General features: G+C 40.6%; 1 protein-coding gene across 1 annotated transcript in view; it reads right to left on the bottom strand.

Annotated features, from left to right (window-relative positions):
- Positions 1–19,655, bottom strand: part of LOC124598817 (kelch-like protein 10) — a 108,019-nt gene that overhangs the window by 24,705 nt on the left and 63,659 nt on the right. Inside the window, exon 4 of the mRNA XM_047136028.1 lies at positions 11,590–11,738. Coding sequence (XP_046991984.1) covers positions 11,590–11,738 — 149 coding nt within the window. The remainder of the gene's footprint in view (positions 1–11,589; positions 11,739–19,655) is intronic.

The following is a 19,655-nucleotide window of genomic DNA, read 5'->3' as shown; positions in this document are numbered from 1 at the left end:
ATTACACCAATGATGAGTAGCATGAACTAATACCCTGAAGCACCACAGAAACTGGTATAGGCACTCATATTAAAATACAGAGATACGTGTAAACAGGCTGCAGTCGACAATGCCTATATAAAACAACAAGTGTCTGGTGCAGTTGTTAGATCAGTTACTGCTGCTACAATGGCAGGTTATCAAGATTTAAGTGAATTTGAACATGGTGTTATAGTTGGTGCACAAGCGCTGGGACACAGTATCTCCAAGGTAGTGATGAAGTGGGGATTTTCCCATATGACCTTTTCATGAGTGTACTGTGAATATCAGGCATCCAGTAAAACATCAAATCTTGACATCCCTGCGGCCAGAAAAAGATCCTGCAGGAACGGGACCAATGACGAATGAAGAGAATTGTTCAAAGTGACAAAAGTGCAACCCTTTTGCAAATTGCTGCTGAATTCAGTGCTGGACCATCAACAAGTGTCAGCGTGCGAAACATTCAATGAAACATCATTGGTATGGGCTTTCGGAGCTGAAGGCCCACTGTGTACCCTTGATGACTGCATGACACATATCCTTACACCTTGCTTGGGCCTATCAACACTGACATTGGACTGTTGATGACTGGAAACATGTATATACATGTATATGGAAACTCTAATTTGGAAATGTGGAATCAGAAGTACATGTTGTTCCTGGCAAATCTTCACATCACTGAGAAGTGAAGGCTAAGTTAAAAACAGACTGATATATTCTGTGGTCTGCATGTGATTTGGTTCTGTGGTCTTTCCATTTCCAGGCATGAGCTTTATTGTTAGACCACCAAGCCTGGCATTATTATTTTCCTTCTTCTTATTGTTGTTAATGATTCTAACTATATGGGGCTGGTATGAACTGATGGATCACTGACATCAAGAACTGAAACCAAAGACTTCCGAAAAGCTGGTGTTGGGTTAGCAGGATCCAGGTGGAACAGTTTGTGAAGTAGTCACTGACGTCAATAATATGTTGCCACTCTTTCCCCTCTCTCCTTACTATGCACACTTCACCTCCCCCTCCCCCCCCCCCCCCCCCACTCAACTACCCCACCTTTTTTACCTTTATCATGGTGTGCAACATTCTACCATATTCATATCCCTTCTCTTGCTGCCACTCCAGCCTCACCCTTTGCATAGTCCTGGCCTGTTCCTTCTCTCAATCAGTTGGCAATAGCTGTAAAATGCCTAACAGCCACATCATAATAATAAAGAATTGGTCAGTTCTGCATGTTATTGGCGACATACCAAAACTGTCTCCACCCGGCACTAGCTGTAAAAAGGGCACCGGAATGTATGAGTGAGTGGATCGATCGTTGGGTGAATTGAACAAAATTTTTAAATTCAAGTACCTTCATATCACTGCATGATAGATAGTCACATAATTTCTATAATCACGAAATTTAGTACTTTAGAGCACTATAGATCAAAGTTCAAAAGTTTATTAACAGGATCAGAAATTTTTGAAGCACAACAAGAAAAATGTTTCTGAAAAAGAGAAATATTTTCAGATCTAATATAAATTTAAATGTTAGAAACTATTTTGTCAAAGTTTGTCTGGACTGTAAAACAAGAAGAGAAAATAATCAAACTGGGAAGAAAACAATATTATGGTGCAAATTGACTAAAGGAAGGGATCAGTTAACAGGATATATCTCCTGAGGCATCAGTGAAAAAAGGGTTGTGGGCAAGAACATCATAACACACAATTGAATATTTCTGAGAAAATTGAGGAAAACCTGTTTTTAAACCTGTACGCTACCTAAAAATATGATTTAATCTTATGTTAAAGAGGAGACTGGTTAACGCTAACTGGTCAGATTGTATGTTAAATACAATATTAAATTCACCCTATTGATGCGGGTATCCAAGTCTTGTTTGATTCTGCAACAGCATTACAAAATAAATTCATTTTATTTACATTTTCTGAAACAAGTAATGTAAACAACACAAACAGATTAGACTTTCAGTATTTTATAAATTTCCTTACTTAAACATTTGAGCAGACTTACTCCCTTTCAGACATATATGTATCTCTAGTAGTATCTTTGTCCAACTCTCCTTCAGGTTTTTTGTCTTTTTGTTGTTTCATGAAGTTACTGTTGTACTCACTGGATGGAATATATAGTTGTAAAGCTGTTATTTCTTTCAATTTAGCTTCATCAAGTTTTCTCAAACCTTTGTACAATGTGGAAAAAATAAAAGCGACCAAGAGAACAGAGTTCTAGGGTACAAAGAAACACAGCAGAGGAAAGAAAATACAATACTAACCTGAACATAGCAGATGCTGAAAGTGACCACCATTCATCTCTTAGCACCTTTGGGCCCTGGTCAGTGAGTTGATGAAGGCGGATCAAACCTGGACTGCTGCAACCTCATCCAAAATGTTCTGCTGCAGTTCTTGAAGACTATGAGAGTTGTTGCAATACACCTTAGACTTGAGGGCTCCGCACATAAAGTAATCATGCACTGACAGATCAGGTGACCTTCTTAGCTAACATTACTAAGATTGCAGACTCACTTGTGCTGATGGAACCTTGAAGGCAAGTCCTTTCTGATAACTGACAGGCGACTCAATTGGGTGTACATGGTAAAGAGCCCCTGGTGTCCTGCAGGGTACCCGAGGCAGACTTGTCTTCCGGGAAGTCACCATGAGTTAATGCAATCGCATTCTGGCACCGCCCGTCCATCTCTGTGCCAAACTCGGCATGTACAAATTGATTGCAACATCATAATTCACACTTGGGGCAGTTGTTGGGTTCTCAGTGTTGTTTCCCTTGCAGTCATTGGGCGAGCCAGTGGTCCTGTCCCAATTGTCATTTGTTCTATTTTTTTTAAGAAGAACAGTTTTTGTTGGGATAGTTATTGTTTAATGATGCATTTTGACTTCTCAGATTTTGTTTGTTGTATGTTCATATTGCACCATAGCTTTCGCACAGTTTGTTTGTACAAGGTTTTGCATAAAATGACATATTAAGTTTTAACATACGTCCTGCATACACTCTCTCAATCATTCTCATGCAATCCCACAGCAAAATTCTAAGCAAATAATAATTTTGAGTGATTTTTGTATTACATAATCTAAAGTAACTTAAGTTTTGAAAAGGAATTTCTAATTCATTGACTTTATGGACTGATAACTTTGTAATGGCTTCAAATGATAATGAAAGTCAATTTGTTATTGCTCCTAACTGGGTTTTAAAACGTAAGCATAGGGTTTAGGACTTTTAGGTAATTTTCATTATCTCTGGAACTATAATAAATAAAAATCTGAAATTTTGACAGCATCATTCCATTAATAACAAAAAGATGTGTACCAGATTTGAACAAAATTGAATAATAACTAATATGGATTATTTAGATTCGTAGAGGGTATGAATTTTTGTACCAATTGAATGTTACTCAATTACTCAATGCAGTTCTCACGGCAGGCAGCATCAGCTGCGCTGTGAGTAAAGCGGAAAAAAAAGGTAGCCATCCTGCAGCCACTGTACCAAAAGGCTGCATGCCTTACTGCAACAAATGTCATCTTGTAATAACTTGCTACGTTACAAATCTCTTAACTGGCTTTGCCAGAAGGGCATCAAGTTTGTCTGGTTTGTGGACTGTCAATGGCCTTTTCAATCCTTCAAGTAGTGTTTGTGCTCTGCTCCCTGTGTGGCTTTTTTCATTCTGAGTAAACCGTTAACCCTGGCCTGTGACATGTGCCAGTATGGCACTGCTGCAGTCTCATCCCATTGGAACCTGGTTGGCACTGAAAAGCCCATTGTCTATGCACTGAAGATGCTTTCTGCATGCCATGTTATCATTCACGAGAGGAAAAGGAGGCGCTAGCTTTTATTTTTGCAGTTAAGAAGATTCATGTTTTCTGGTATGGGTGAGGTTCCTCCTCATCATTGACCATAAGCTTCTGGTTTCCTTATTTGACCCTTGTTCCATGATGCCCAATAGGACAGCCCACTGATTGCAGAGATGCGCCCTCTTTCTCGGTAACTATTGCTATGACATATTTTACTGCTCCACCACCCAGCATGCCAATTCTGATGCACTACTGTGGCTACCAGTGGGGCTAAATCTGGATTTCAATTGGCAGGAGGCAATATGCAGGATTTTATAATTTATTATTTTATTAACACATCAAGTTCCGTAGGACCAAATTGAGGAGCAAATCTCCAAGGTCATGGAACATGTCAGTATATAAAATTGCAACATAAAAGTAATAACAGATAAAAATAAATGTTTATGAACCTCAAAAAAGTCAGTCCATAAGTTTACTTAAACTTATGCAATCAACAATACAATAAGAATCAGCTCAATTTTTCAAGGAACTCGTTAACAGAATGTAAGGAGTGACCAATGAGGAAACTCTTCAGTTCTGATTTGAAAGCGTGTGGATTACTACTTTTTGAAGTCGAGTGGTAGCTTATTGAAAATGGATGCAGCAACATACTGCACACCTTTCTGCACAAGAGTTAAGGAAGTCCGATCCAAATGCAGTACGGTTACCCCCGTTCGAATAGTAAAAATGGCAGCATTAAGTCTTTGAACAAGATCATGAATGGGGGCTTTCCACGAGAGTTTACTATCTATTTGATAGTTTCACTAATCATATGCCCATTCTGGGAAATAAAAATGTCAGGTTTTGTATGAGTGTGTGTTAGAAACTGTAAAAACTGAGTCTTACCGTGATTCAGCATTAGTTTATTTTCTACAAGCCATGAACTTAAGTCATGAACTGCACTATTTGAAACTGAGCCAATGTTGCACACAACATCCTTTACTATCAAGCTAGTGTCATCAGCAAACATGAATATTTTAGAGTTACTCGTAATACTTGAAGGCATATCGTTTATATAAATAAGGAACAAGAGAGTCCCCAACACTTGACTGAACCCCACTCAGACCCCACATCACAGCCATTCTGACCATTGTGAATAATGACCTTTTGCTGTCTGTTCCTACTCGTAAAGTAAGAGGTGAACCAATTGTGAGCTACTCCCCGTATTCCGTAAGGGTCCAACTTCTGGAGCAATATTTTGTGATCAACACAATCAAATGCCTTAGTTAACTCAAAAAATATGCCTAGTGTTCAAAACCTTTTGTTTAACCCATCCAGTACCTCACAGAGAAAAGACAATATAGCATTCTCAGTTTTTAAATGACTTCTAAAGCCAAACTGTACATTTGATAGCAAATCGTATGATATAAAGTGATCAATTATCCTTACATACACGGCCTTTTCAATAACTTTAGCAAACACTGATGGCATAGAAATAGGCCTAAAATTGCCTACCTTATCCTTTTCTCCCTTTTTATAAAGCGACTTTACTACTGAGTGCTTTAATCGTTCACTAAACTGACCTAAAAAAAAGGAAAAATGACAAATATGGCTAAGTACAGGGCTAACATGTGCGGCACAGTACTTTAATATTCTGCTAGGCACTCCATCATATCCATGAGAGTCCTTAGTCTTTAGTGATTTAATTATTGACTAAATCTCCCCCTTGTCAGTATCACAGAGGAGTATTTCAGACATCAGTCTTGGAAAGGCATTTGCCAAGTAAGTTATATGATTCACTGTAGAAACTAAATTTTTATTTAATTCACCAGCAATGCTCAGAGAATGATTGTTAAATACTGTACATATTCCTGATTTATCAGTAACAGAAATATTTTTACTGCAAACTGACTTTGTATCATCGACCTTGTGCTGCTGACCAGACACTTCCTTCACAACTGACCATATGGTTTTGATTGTATTCTATTTGCATGCCACATACTCTTTGCCTTCCTAATAACATTTTTAAGCACCTTACAATACTGTTTGTAAAGGGTTACTGTAGCTTGATTGTGGCTGCTTCAAACGTTTTGATATAATTCCCACTTTGTTCTACAAGATATCCTTATCCCACTAGTCAGCCACCCAGGCTGTCTATTACTGCTAGTACCTCATTTAGAATGTTCTAATGGAAAGCAACTCTCAAAGAGCATGAGAATGTGTTAAGGACAGAACAAGAGGTCACAACCACACTGGCTGCTCACCAGCTTATTTGGAAAATTGTTTCAGTGATGCAGATGGACTGGCTGTAATATGTCTCTTTGTGTGTGGGTCTAGTGTGGTGTCTGTCTTTTCTCCTACATGACTGTCTCAACATTGTCAAGGGGGTACTCATGCTTGCCATGGAGGACAAGTGCTGTTAAGTGGTTGTCCCCCCTGGCTTTGCACCCTCGCATTCTTCAGTTGCCACATGCATCCATTAGGGTATGGCTCATATGAAAGCAATGGCAAGGCATCATGTCTACCAGCCTATGATTAATTGTGACATTGCTCATCTGATGTGGGGTTATGGTGCTCATGCACAGAACCAGGTTGCACCGCCATGCCAGTTTTCTCCTGGGCTGATCCTGTATCACCTTTGGGACATGGTGCACATTGATTTTGTGAGTTCATTTTTGGGCTGGAGGTGATGGTTGCTGGCTGACGCATTGTCCAGTTTCTCACACATGACCAAGCAGTCCTCCACTGCCAGTGGCCATGGGCTGTCAATTATATTTGCCACTGTGGGATCCTGCAGGACCCTCATGTCAGATTATGGTAGGCGATTTGTATTGAGGGAGTTTGAAGACTTTTGCATTCATAATGGTATCCAGAATCTGATTATCATATCATTTCACCTGACTTCTATCCCTGAGATGGAGCACTTCATGTATACATTCAAAACCCAAATGAAGAAGTCAGTGTCCACCTCTTCCCATGAAGCATTGTCGAGTTTTCTGGCTATGTACCGGGTGATGACTGTCAATGGGTGCAGTCTGGTGGAACATTTGCATGGATGCCAGACACGAGTTTGATGAATTTGTTGCACCATTAATCACATGGCACAGATCACTGTGGCCCACTGCATTTTCCTCCTGGGGCTGCCATTTGGGCCCAGTCCTCTGGCTGGTGGCAGGGATGGCTGCTGGATGTCGTAGTGGTCCAGAACAATTGGTGGTTATTTATAGTGGCTGTTGGTAGGGAGCAGCTGACCCATAATTAAGTTGAACCTGCACCATGTTGGAACATCACCACATCAGTCTTCTGGTCTGTTGGGTGGCACGGTTGGTCATGACATTGTCCTGGGTGCAAGTTCCCACTTGAAGTGGCTTGCTTCTCTATTGGTGCACCTTCTGCACTCTTTTCTATCCTCCTTTCACCTGCAGCCATGGGACTCGATGGGCTTGTACCAGCACCTGCTGATGTGGAGCCCGTGGATTCTGATCCGCCCCCCTCCTCCCCTTCCACCTCCCCCCCCTCCCTTTGTTGATGGAGGTGGTCTCACCTCCACTGCTGCTGTTGGACCTCCTCCTTGCCCTATCAGAGGAACCAGCAGTGTGAGCAGTGCCTCCATTGGTGGTTGATACACTGATGGATTCCCTGGTGCCCTCTCTATTTCTGTGCTGGTGGTTTCAGCCCAAGCCTGGCCATTTTTAGCCTTAAGTGGCCTTCTCAGTGGGGAAGGATTTAGTATCCCCACCAGCAGACTTAGCAATTTTAGAAATACATGATAGTCGCAAGGCACAAGATCAGGATTGTGAGAGAGGTGGTTTAAAAGATTCCAATGAAATGAGATCAACAACTCTTGTGTTGTTTGAGTGCAGTGTGGCCTAGCACCATTAAGAAGGGGGCAGACTGCTCTCATCAACATTCCATGGCATTTGTTCTGTATGGCACTGTGGAGTTTCTCGAGGATCTCACAGTATCGTGATGAGTTGATTGTTTTGCCTCTTGTCGAGAATTCTATAAGGAGAACACTGTTTTTGTCCCAGAAAAAGGTTTCCATGACTTAAGCTGATTCCTGAGTTTTGAATTGTTGTTGAAGGGGAATGAGTGTAGTGCCACTCTACTGATTGTCACTTATTCTCTTAGGTGTGGTGGTAAAGCCATGTACTCATCCCTCATCACTTTTCTGTTGAGAAAAGTCTCTCTGTTACTTAAAAAATGACCAAGAAACTCTCACATGGCCTTGCTCTGTTGATTTTTTGTTCTGTAGTAAGTATCTTCAGAACCCATTGCACACACACTTTATGACATCTTAGTGGATCACTCACTATTTCAAGAACAATTGTTAAAGAAACTTCAACAACAGTTTGTGCAGATCATCAATAGTGACACAGAAATCAGAACAAATATGCTCTTCAAGTTTTTGCACAAGTTCATCAGTTACTAAAGATGGGTGTCCACTTCTCTCTTCATTGTGAATTTCTGTTCTTCCGAAACTGAAATTCTGTACCCATTTTTTTACATGTTGCCATGAGAAAACCTTGTCCTCATACACTGACATGATTTCATGATGCACTGCTGCAGCGCTCATGCACTTGGCATTCATGTAGTGTATCACAGCATGCAGTTTGCACTTGGTGGAGACAGAATCATAGCGCTCATTTTTAATCATCACCACACAGACAGACAGAACAATAATGATGACTGTTACCACTTATTCATTTCGATGTGCACTACTATACACAATAGTGGTACTGACTGTGAAAAACTAAATTCTCTGTTGGAGCTACCGACCTTGTAACCTTAGTTACCAGATATCCCTTGTGTACGCTGCTGAGTAGTCAGTGTGTCAAACTATGAAATGAATGACCAGGGGTCAAATTCAAATAGTTAAGCCTTTTAACAGCACACACACACACACACACACACACACACACACACACACACACACACACACACCAGTGGAAAAATCATCTGAGATAAAAAACTCACCCAGTCCAAGAGCAGAGAAAATCTCCAACCTGGCCAGGAATCAAACCCGAACCCATTTGCATGGGAGGCAACCACGTTACCTCTCAGCTCAGCACGTGGATGGAATAATGACAATATGGAAAGGATAGAATGGTGCTCAACACCTAGAGGAGGCATTAAGTGGTAGGCAAGCACACTGAATAAAGATTGCTTGATATTATTTATCTATTGGTCCTTACTGTCTGAGACAACAGTACCCATGTGTGTGTGTGTGTGTGTGTGTGTGTGTGTGTGTGTGTTTTGTGAATGTGTGAATGTATATTTGTTTTGAGTTTTTTTCTTCTAAAACAAATATGGAAAAATTGAACAAAAGCAATGATAAAGAGTGTATAACCGCTGGGATCCTGGGATTAAAGTGCTGTATCTTGTGCTCGGAAGAGAGAACTCTACATAATTCAGAGAATGAGCAGTAGTCAACATTTGAAACTCCATTACCATTACAAACTCCATTCAGTATTGTTGAATCCTCCACCTTGCCATTAAAAAAGCAGAACTCATATACTATGTTAAAACATGAAACAGTCCAATAATAAGGCAAACACTATTTGATTCATTATCAAACAGAAAACAAAGAAAACTAGTAATCCAAATAAAAGTGAGCCCTCAGAAAATAGTTCTGATAGAACTGGTGAAAACTTTCAAGTCATTTGCCACCAAATTCAATGAATCCTTCCTCACAGTGGCTGCAAACATTTCACCCAGTAATAAACATTAGAATACAGACACATTACATTTACTTGTGGGGACAATGCAAGCAGTACAAATAGACATTAGTTTCAGAAATGCAACATCCAAGGAGATTAAGGGATTGATCAGGTCACTAAAAAGTAGTAGTTCTGCTGGATATGATGGTATTTCTAGGGTTTCTAGCAGAATATTAAAATCTTGTGCTGAGTTGATAGGATTACCTGTAAGCTATTTTTGTGGTCAGTCAATGACTTGGGGCATATTTTGTGACAGCCTTACATATGCTGCAATGATGCTCGTCTACCAAACTGGAGATATGCAAACCACCTCCAACTTCAGACCATATCAATCCTTCTAGTCTTTTCATAAGTATCTGAAAAAATGACGTATGATAGAACACTGGTTCATTTACCTGATCAGAACTTGTTAACCGCATCTCAGTTTGGCTTCTGTAAAGGATTCTCAGTAAAGAAAGCAATACTAGACCTCACAAATGAAGTACTGACAGAGCTAAACAAGAAAAATTATCATGCAAGTGTATTCTGTGACCTTACCAAAGACTTTGATGGTGTGGATCACAAAATTCTAGTTGACAAACTAATTTTTTTGGCATTAATGGCATCTCTTTTGCAAGATGGAATCTGGCTTCATTACAGGAAGCAGAGTCTCATTAACAGACTATATCCATGAGAATAATTTCAGAATGAGAGAACCTAATATGTGGAGTGAGACAGGGATTAGTAATGAATGTACTCTTTTTATCTAACCTACATAAATGACCTTCCAGTTACATGAAAGGGTGTACTAATCAAGGGTCCAATCATAACCCTAACAGATGCGTCTCAGGTAAATAGCTGAACAGGCCTACAACTGATTCACAGTTAACAGTTTAAGTCTTAACATCACAAAGATTCATGTTATGCATTTTCAAAGAAACAATAATTAGTTTTTAATGCCAGAGGTCATACACTGAAGGAATGAAGCACAGTATTTAAAATTCCTTGGGGTCTAGCTGGATACAAGTTCAAATGGAATCAATACGAGCATCAATTAATCAAACTCAGTTCAGTATGTTATGCCCTCAGAAGAATCTCCAGTTGTCTTGATCTAAAGAGAAGAATGTTACCTTACTATGAATATTTTCACTTCCTGCTGCCTTATGAAATGATCCTCTTGGGCAGTGCACCTAAAGTAAATAAAGTGTTTGTTCAGCAGAAGTAAGTGCTAAGGATATTGTGTAAAGCAGATAACCATACAGCTTGCTGAAGACTTTTTTAAGCATCTCAGAAGTCTTATATCTACTTCTCAATACATTTACTCCTTAATGGTTTTTCTTGCTCATAACAGAAATAAGTTTCTACCAAATTGCGATATACACAGTCACAACACAAGACACAGAAGTAATTTTCATGAAGATTTTGCTTTCTTGTCCAGGGTTCAGAATGGAATATGTGCTTTGTTGAGAAAATATTCACCAAGCTCCTGCCTAATACAAAGCAAGAAGCTGGAAATCCTTACCAGTTCAAAAGTGAACTAAAAACATATCTCATTAGCTGCTTTTTCTACAAATAATCTGAGTATCTAGATTTGCATTGAAAAGAGTTGTTAGCTATGTGGGAAGTCACAGTGTCGAAATTGTATAACAGTAATAATGTACTATACACAGAACTCAGCATTTATAGATGTACAAATATTTTCTTTAAAAATACCACTGTAATCAAATAATTATGAAATTATTAAGCCAGTAGCTTTTTCCAAGCAGCAGCATTCTCATTAATTTACTCAAATACATGTAGATGGAATAAGGGTACAAATCAGTAAGAAGTGTAGTGACAGTGTCTTGTTCATACTGAATAAAGTTTCTGTTACGTCTTTGTCTCATGTTAATGGATACATTGAATCATCCACATCCCTGAAGGTTCTCATTCTTGATGGGATCTGATGGGTGAATGAATGAAACTGATCTTTAATCAGATTTTAGTCAATTTACATTCTGTTTCTGTACAGGCAGAAGGTGTGGCATTCTAACAGAGATCAGCCTTTCATGCTTTCTGAATTGCACTGAGACTCATGACACATGCTAGAAAGTACCTTATCATTGAGAGTGGCTGCACCTGCATCAGATCTGGCACACTGCATATCATGGAGCATTGTCCACTGATTCAAAGAAGGGTCATACCTTTCCACTGAGTTAAGGCGATTTCTTCCATCATTTCCTCCTATAGCATATATTTTGTCACCTGTAAATATCATGAAAACTAACAACAAAGTAAAGTTCTACTGCAATAGAATAAAATCTGAAAACTTAATCTTGGACATAATATAGAGATGTTACTTATCAGTAGTCCATTGCTGTTTCTTTTGTAATATTTCTATACATACTCTATGTAATACCATTTTTGTTAAAGCCAAAAGCAATAAATCACATAAAACGACTTATGCAGATAAACACACACACACGCACACACACACACACACACACACACACACACACACACACACACACACACACACACACATTTAACCTGGATGGTAATGTAAAGTCCTGGGTAGAATACAAATGTGCTGCTCAGCATAACTTTCTTGACTTCTGTTCTGACTTCATAACCCATGTCATTTATATCCTCCATCCCTAATATCTGCTTCCTTGATCTACAGGGATGAAAACTGTACTTGAGACACATTCAGTTCAGCAATCTTCCTAGCCTCTTAATACCCTCTAGCCTCTGCTCCACACCCACCTCTGACCCCATCCCCTCAACTGCGTCGGGCCAAAAACCAGGGACTAGTTAGTGTATAGAACTAGTTTTGTAACAGTTGTCTATTTCAGTTAATGTAAGTCTTAACTTATTCAACATTGCTTGCAGTTTTTCATTATGAAATCTTGTGTAATAACATCACCTACCTACACACTATTCAAACCACTGTATAGCATATAGCCATGGCAGAGGGTATTTAGCATGGTACTAAATATTGCAGTTTCTTTCCATTCCAATCACATACTAACACTGGAAGAAAGACTGCTTAAATGCATCTGTTTGTTGACAAATTAGTTCTACTTTTATATATTGCCTGTTGGCTTCTGCCTCGAGTTCTTCGGCTGACATTTGTTTCACAAATTTTCTCAAATTTCATGAGAGTGAGTGGCTAGCATTGTCAAGGTTTCACCCTGCATTAATGATGGCAGAGTGGAGTACAGCCCACAGCTGGAGATTATATATACCTGTCACTCCAACATCCTTTCCTTGGTCGTTTCTTCTGTGGTTCTCCCCTTGCTACCTGCGATCGTCATTTGATGCAGCATAGGAATGCAAGATCTATTTATCTCAAGGCTTTCATCTTTCTTGTTGAAGCAGATGCCATACTTGTGAATTTCTATGGCTTCCATGAACAAGCAGGCACAGTAACTCTTCTTCACAGCAGAACTTATATGTCAGCAAAATTTATTATATGGGCAGTCTCACTTAGTGCATGGTTTGATGGACTACTATTCATTCCCACATACACTTTTTCACATGTACAGGGTATGTGGTATATGCCTGAATTGCAAATGGGTCTATTTTGTCAACTGATGATCTGGGATGGTCGTTTATCTTCTTGGTTGGTTTGTAAATCATTTTAGGCAGTATAGGGATTATGCTGTCTGTCACTCTGGGTATGTATGGCAGAAAGGCTTTATGTGGCCATCAGTGTACATTTTGCATATGGACCATGAAGATCAGATCAGAGAAATTAGGACTAACTGGAGACACACAGTCAGTCACGTTTTACTCGCTCTATTTGGGAACGGGAAAGGAAATGACTGCTGGTGGTATGTGGTACCCCCACCCTGCACTGCATGGGGACTTGCACAGTATGGTATGTATGTGGTGTGGATGTAAATTTGTCCTTCTGATGTCTCACTTTGCCCTAGCATTAGATTTTGTGACACTGCTTACACAACTAGTGGAGTACCCATTGCTCCTTAGAACACTTTCCAAGTGTTGCATCTTGCATCTGAAGTGCTGGGGCTTACTTATTTGCCTTGTGTGCTTTACATGCATATTAATCATTTCCATTTCTTGTATTGGGTGATGCTTTTACAGTTTGTGCAGGTACTGGTCATGTGCATCAGTTTTTAATATGTGCTGTGTCGCAGGTTCCCACCGTTCCTCATAACCAGCAATCAACATTTCTCATCCATTGCCTAAAATTATATTTCCTGGATGTGTTCAAATATGCTGAAATAAGACCATTGTCCAAGAAAGGCTCACCAGATAACATGGGAAATTACCGCCCCATTTCCCTGCTGCCAGTTTTTGCTAATGTGATAGAAAGTATTGTTGCAAAACATCTTGAAAACTTATTTATAGAAAATGATATTATAGTTAAAAATCAATTTGGATTTCAAAAGGGAAAAAATACAAGAAATGCTGTCAGGGAATTCACTGAAAAGATAAATTCTGCTTTAGACAAGGGTAAATAGGCCACAGGTACTTTTTGTGATTTGACCAAACCTTTTGACTCAGCCAGTCACTTACTATTTCTAGACAAATTAGACAGATATGGGATTGTAGACAGGGCATTACAGTGGTTCAAATCCTATTTGTCAGAAAAAAACAGAGTTATTCTAAATTCAAATGGAAAAAATCATTCTTGGACGGGAAAAAGATTTGTGCAGTGGTCCCACAGTGCTCAGTTTTAGGGCCTTATCTTTTAAGTTGAACATAAATGATTTACCTTTAAACATTGATGTTCACTCCATTTTATTCACAGATGACACCTCAGTTTTAATTGAAAATGACAATTTAGAAGAAATTAATGGTACTGTGTAAAATATAATGGGAAATCTAGAACTATGGTTTCACCAGAATGGATTAAAGCTCAATGTCACAAAAACACAATTGGTGCAGTTCCGTGCTAAAATAACATCAGCACCTCCCATAAATATAGTGCATGGTGATCAGGAAATGACTGAAGTAAGTTATGTAAAATTTCTAGGTCCAGATCTTGAAAAAAATTTAAACTGGAAGGCACAAGTAGACTTGATATGTGATCGGTGGGTTTCCTGGTGTATGTGATGTTTCCAGGGCTCTTGGATGTCCAGACAGATGCAATCGTTGAAGTACCATGATATTTCGGCAAATAACCTTTCTGCCGTCAGCAGGTGGTTCTGATGGAATAGTCTGTCTGCACATTGTCAGTGTTATTTATGTCCATCAGTTGGGCTTCAATTCCCGATGGTGACAGTCCGATTGCAGCCATTGACATTCCAATTGCGAGCACCGATGCTTTGATTGTGGCCACCGACAATCAGTTTGCGGGTGCCAACCCAGGTCCATGCTGTCCCTGGCATCATGCCAGGTGGTGGAAGAAATTACCCTTTCTTTATGTGCTTGCAGAGTGGAGATCAAATGGCACACTGGGTCATAGCGTGTATCGCAAGCCTACACATACAGACTTATATTTACATGCCTTGAGTTGCCACCATTGCACAGTCAGAGACCGCTGCAAAGAACACAACACCACATGCACCTAGGCCAGCCAAACAAATCAGCACTGGTAGAACACTGCTTGGAAACTGGTCACAACACGAAATATGAAGAGACCAAGATTCTGGCCCCCACCAGCTTCTACTGGGACAGCATCTTCAAGGATGCCATTGAAATTTGCATGTTGTTGTTGTTGTGGTCTTCAGTCCTGAGACTGGTTTGATGCAGCTCTCCATGTCAATCTATCCTGTGCAAGCTCCTTCATCTCCCAGTACCTACTGCAACCTACATCCTTCTGAATCTGCTTAGTGTATTCATCTCTTGGTCTCCCACTATGATTTTTACCCTCCACGCTGCCCTCCAATGCTAAATTTGTGATCCCTTGATGCTTCAGGACATGTCCTACCAACCGATCCCTTCTTCTAGTCAAGTTGTGCCACAAACTTCTCTTCTCCCCAATCCTATTCAATACCTCCTCATTAGTTATGTGATCTACCCACCTAATCTTCAACATTTTTCTGTAGCACCACATTTCGAAAGCTTCTATTCTCTTCTTGTCCAAACTATTTATTGTCCATGTTTCACTTCCATACATGGCTACACTCCATACAAATACTTTCAGAAACGACTTCCTGACACTTAAATCTATACTCGATGTTAACAAATTTCTCTTCTTCAGAAACACTTTCCTTGCCATTGCCAGTCTACATTTTATATCCTCTCTACTTCGACCATCATCAGTTATTTTGCTCCCTAAATAGCAAAACTCCTTTACTACTTTAAGCGTCTCATTTCCTAATCTAATTCCCTCAGCATCATTCGACTTAATTCGACTACATTCCATTATCCTCGTTTTGCTTTTGTTGATGTTCATCTTATATCCTCCTTTCAAGACACTGTCCATTCCATTCAACTGCTCTTCCAAGTCCTTTGCTGTCTCTGACAGAATTACAATGTCATCGGCGAACCTCAAAGTTTTTATTTCTTCTCCCTGGATTTGAATACCTACTCCAAATTTTTCTTTTTGTTTCCTTTACTGCTTGCTCAATATACAGATTGAATAACATCAGGGAGAGGCTACAACCCTGTCTTACTCCCTTCCCAACCACTGCTTCCCTTTCATGCCCCTCGACTCTTATAACTGCCATCTGGTTTCTGTACAAATTGTAAATAGCCTTTCGCTCCCTGTACTTTACCCCTGCCACCTTTAGAATTTGAAAGAGAGTATTCCAGTCAACATTGTCAAAAGCTTTCTCTAAGTCTACAAATGCTAGAAACGTAGGTTTGCCTTTGCTTAATCTTTCTTCTAAGATAAGTTGTAAGGTCAGTATTGCCTCACGTGTTCCAACATTTCTACGGAATCCAAACTGATCTTCCCTGAGGTCGGCTTCTACCAGTTTTTCCATTCGTCTGTAAATAATTCGCGTTAGTATTTTGCAGGAAATTTGTGTAACAGACAATATCATAAACTGAGTCAGAGGTTTTCAACTCAGCAAGGTATGGAAATGATTACTTAGCTCCATCAAGGAGTCACGCTTCAAGTGGACACAAGATCCTGCCATGACGGCCACCAGGGACAGTCCAAGGGATTCTGGATCTTCCACCACCCAGCGTGATGCCAGGGATGGCACGGACCTGGGTTGGTGCTAGCAAATGGTTTGTCGGCGGCCGCAACTGAAGTGTCGGCGCTCGCAATCGGAATGTCGGCGACTGCAATCGGACCATTGTCACAGGGAATCGAGGCCTGACTGATGGACATAAATAACACCGACAATGAGCAGACTGACCATTCCATCAAAACCAGCTGATGATGATGGAAAGGTTATTTGCCAAAATATCATGGGACTTCGACGATCGCATCTGGCTGGACACCCAAGAGCCATGGAAACAACGCATGCAGACTACTTAGCAAACCAACTAAACAGCCTACCTTATGCAATGAATGTCTCATCTGGTTCCACCCTTATGGACACCAGGAAGCTAGTCTACCAAAGCTACTTTGAGACTACGGAATAAATTTCTGGGGAAATGCAATGAACAGCCTGAGATTACTTACTCTTCAAAAGAAAATCATAAGAAACATGTGTTTAGTCTAAAAAGGAACATAATGTTGCACATTATTTTGAAAATTAAAAATACTAACCATTCCTTCTCTGTACATCTACGAAATTTTTATATTCATATATAAAAATCAAAACTCATTTCTCAATTTTCTTTTCAACCACAATTACAGTACCTGTCGCAAATACAGTTTCAATCTTCCCTCTCATAATTTAAAATTTTACACTCAGACACCATTGTACATGAGATTAAGAATTTACAATAAATTAAATAACACAAATCTGATAAATATGGAGTTTGACCCACTAAAAAGATTGTTATTTAATGCACTATTGGAAAAATGTTATTATTCGGTTGAAGAATTCATGCAGGACAGTTTGGCAATGTGAAAAGAAAAAAAAGAATAAAGATTGTGTATTGTATACTAAAATGTTAATATATTGTATAAATTGTATTGCAAGTTGCAAAATTACCATGTGTTATACATGTTCTTGTTAATTGTTCATGTCTAAAAATTCAGAAATGCCTGCTTAAATATGTTAATTATTATAGCCTTATTTTTTTAAAAGAAATTTGGCGTGTCTCCAGTACAAAAATCTTTGATTTGTAACTGTATATTATGAGATGAATATGTGGCGCTGATCCACGGATCAATAGACCAAAACATCATATGTGTATTATGTCTTCGAGTTGATCTTTGTTTTTGTATACTTCCGGGATCTCAGTACCCGCATAGTCTTCAACCTGTATGTTCGTCGTGTAATAAAAGTATTGATGATTAGAAGAGAGAACCATGGTCATTACCTTACCACCTTTATATCTCCTTTAGTGGTGACCCCGAAGTTCGAATAATCTGTCAAACTGAGTACAAAGTGACTACAGGGCTGGCTTCCGCGTTCCGCGTGGACCTTTGTCCGCTACACAATGGCCTTCTACAACATGCCACCGCCGCCCGGTTTTCACCAGCAACAGCAACTAAATTCAAGCACGCCAGCTGCAGTCGGTGCCCAACGTGCATTTATGCAGTCCTATAGCCTCGAGAACCCGGGGACCTCGTCAGGTGCAGTGGTTTTGAACATGACGCCAGCGATCTCCGACTCCAGCTTTGTTAACCCCGAAGTGCTTCAGTTTTCGCCACACAGCAGTACAAGAAACCACTACACACTGATACCAAACATTAATGAAATTGCTGTAAATAGTGGGGAGCATAGTTTTCATAATGTACCACAATAGGATGCCTTTTTGACTGTGCAAGCTCCACGTGTGTATCACTCTGCGCCGGTTGCACACTTTGTGAATGACATTCGCCAGCCTGTTACTCCGAGTGCTCATCAGTGCAGTAATTTGAGCGCGTCAGGTTCCACCGAGCTCATCAGTGACTCTGTGATGGACAATTTCGCTGCAGATGTGGAGGACCAATTGCATAATAACCTGTCGAGACTGCTGTGACTACTTTAATCTTCCGCCGCAACATCCAGTCCCGCTTCGCTCCACGCCGGGCTTCCTGCTAATGGATTTCGCTTCCCCTCCAGCTATTGTGAACACAGCCGGCACGTCTGCTTCCTCTCTACCGCCCTCACGACGCAGAGTTAACTTTGACTTGCCTACTCCTGCGTCCACGAGCGGCTGCCCGCATTCTTCGACCGCCAGTTTGTCGAATCTACCGAAACTTCCAGCATTCAAGCCTGCCCACCCGAAATTCTGGTTCAACCTGGTCAAGCAAACTTTCAGTGTCTGTGCTGCTGATGACAACGCCCGTTTCACATGCCTCACGAACTACCTGCACGACTGTGTCGATTTAATTTATGACATGGTTAAGTCACCTCCTCCGAACGAGAAGTACGCTACAGCTAAACAAGCAATACTGGAATGTGTCTCTGAGACAAGAAGAGAAAACATCCGACAGCTCGTGTACGAAGAATGCCTCGGCGACAGATCTCCGTCCCAGCTGTGGCGATGCCTTCGACTTCTTGTCGGTGAATGCGACATGCCAGACGCCACACTCACCCAGATTTGGACAGAAAAGCTGCCTCTGTCTGTCCAAACGGCCATCTCCGCCTACGAAGATAGACCAAATAGCGAAAACTTGTGTGCCACTGACCGAGCTTACTCCGCCCTACTACGTGAATGCCGTGACCAGCAGTCCGGCAGCTACGCCAGTTTCCAACCACGACCAGAGCCCCAACGTGGACTCCCTACTAAACCTAAGTCTGTCAAGCTCGCTGAACTACTGGCACCTTCACGTCCGCACAACAACAGCACATCTGACTCTGTGGAAGATTCTGGGCCGCCGCCATCTGACCACTCGCAGAAGCAGATGACCGCCCATAAATACTGTTTCTTCAATGCAAAATTCTGGGAACAAGCACGCAATTGTAAACCGCCATGCTCCTACCCAAACGTCAACCACAGGTAGGCAGCGGCGCCACCTCCTGCGATGTAAACAACAGGCGCCGCCCCACGCTCCATTCTGTGTCCGACACTAATGCTTCGAATGTGCGAGTCTATGTCCTCGACTTGAACTCTGGCACAAACTTTCTCATCGACAGGGGTGCAGATGTCTCCCTACTTCCATCTTGTCTTGCTACCGAAAAGATCTGATTTCACAAAACTGTCCTACGTACT

This window comes from Schistocerca americana, chromosome 1 (genome assembly GCF_021461395.2).
Source record: "Schistocerca americana isolate TAMUIC-IGC-003095 chromosome 1, iqSchAmer2.1, whole genome shotgun sequence".
In the NCBI taxonomy this organism is placed as follows: domain Eukaryota; kingdom Metazoa; phylum Arthropoda; class Insecta; order Orthoptera; family Acrididae; genus Schistocerca; species Schistocerca americana.
Note: the sequence above shows the minus strand (reverse complement) of the source record. Positions and strands in the feature narration are given on the sequence as shown.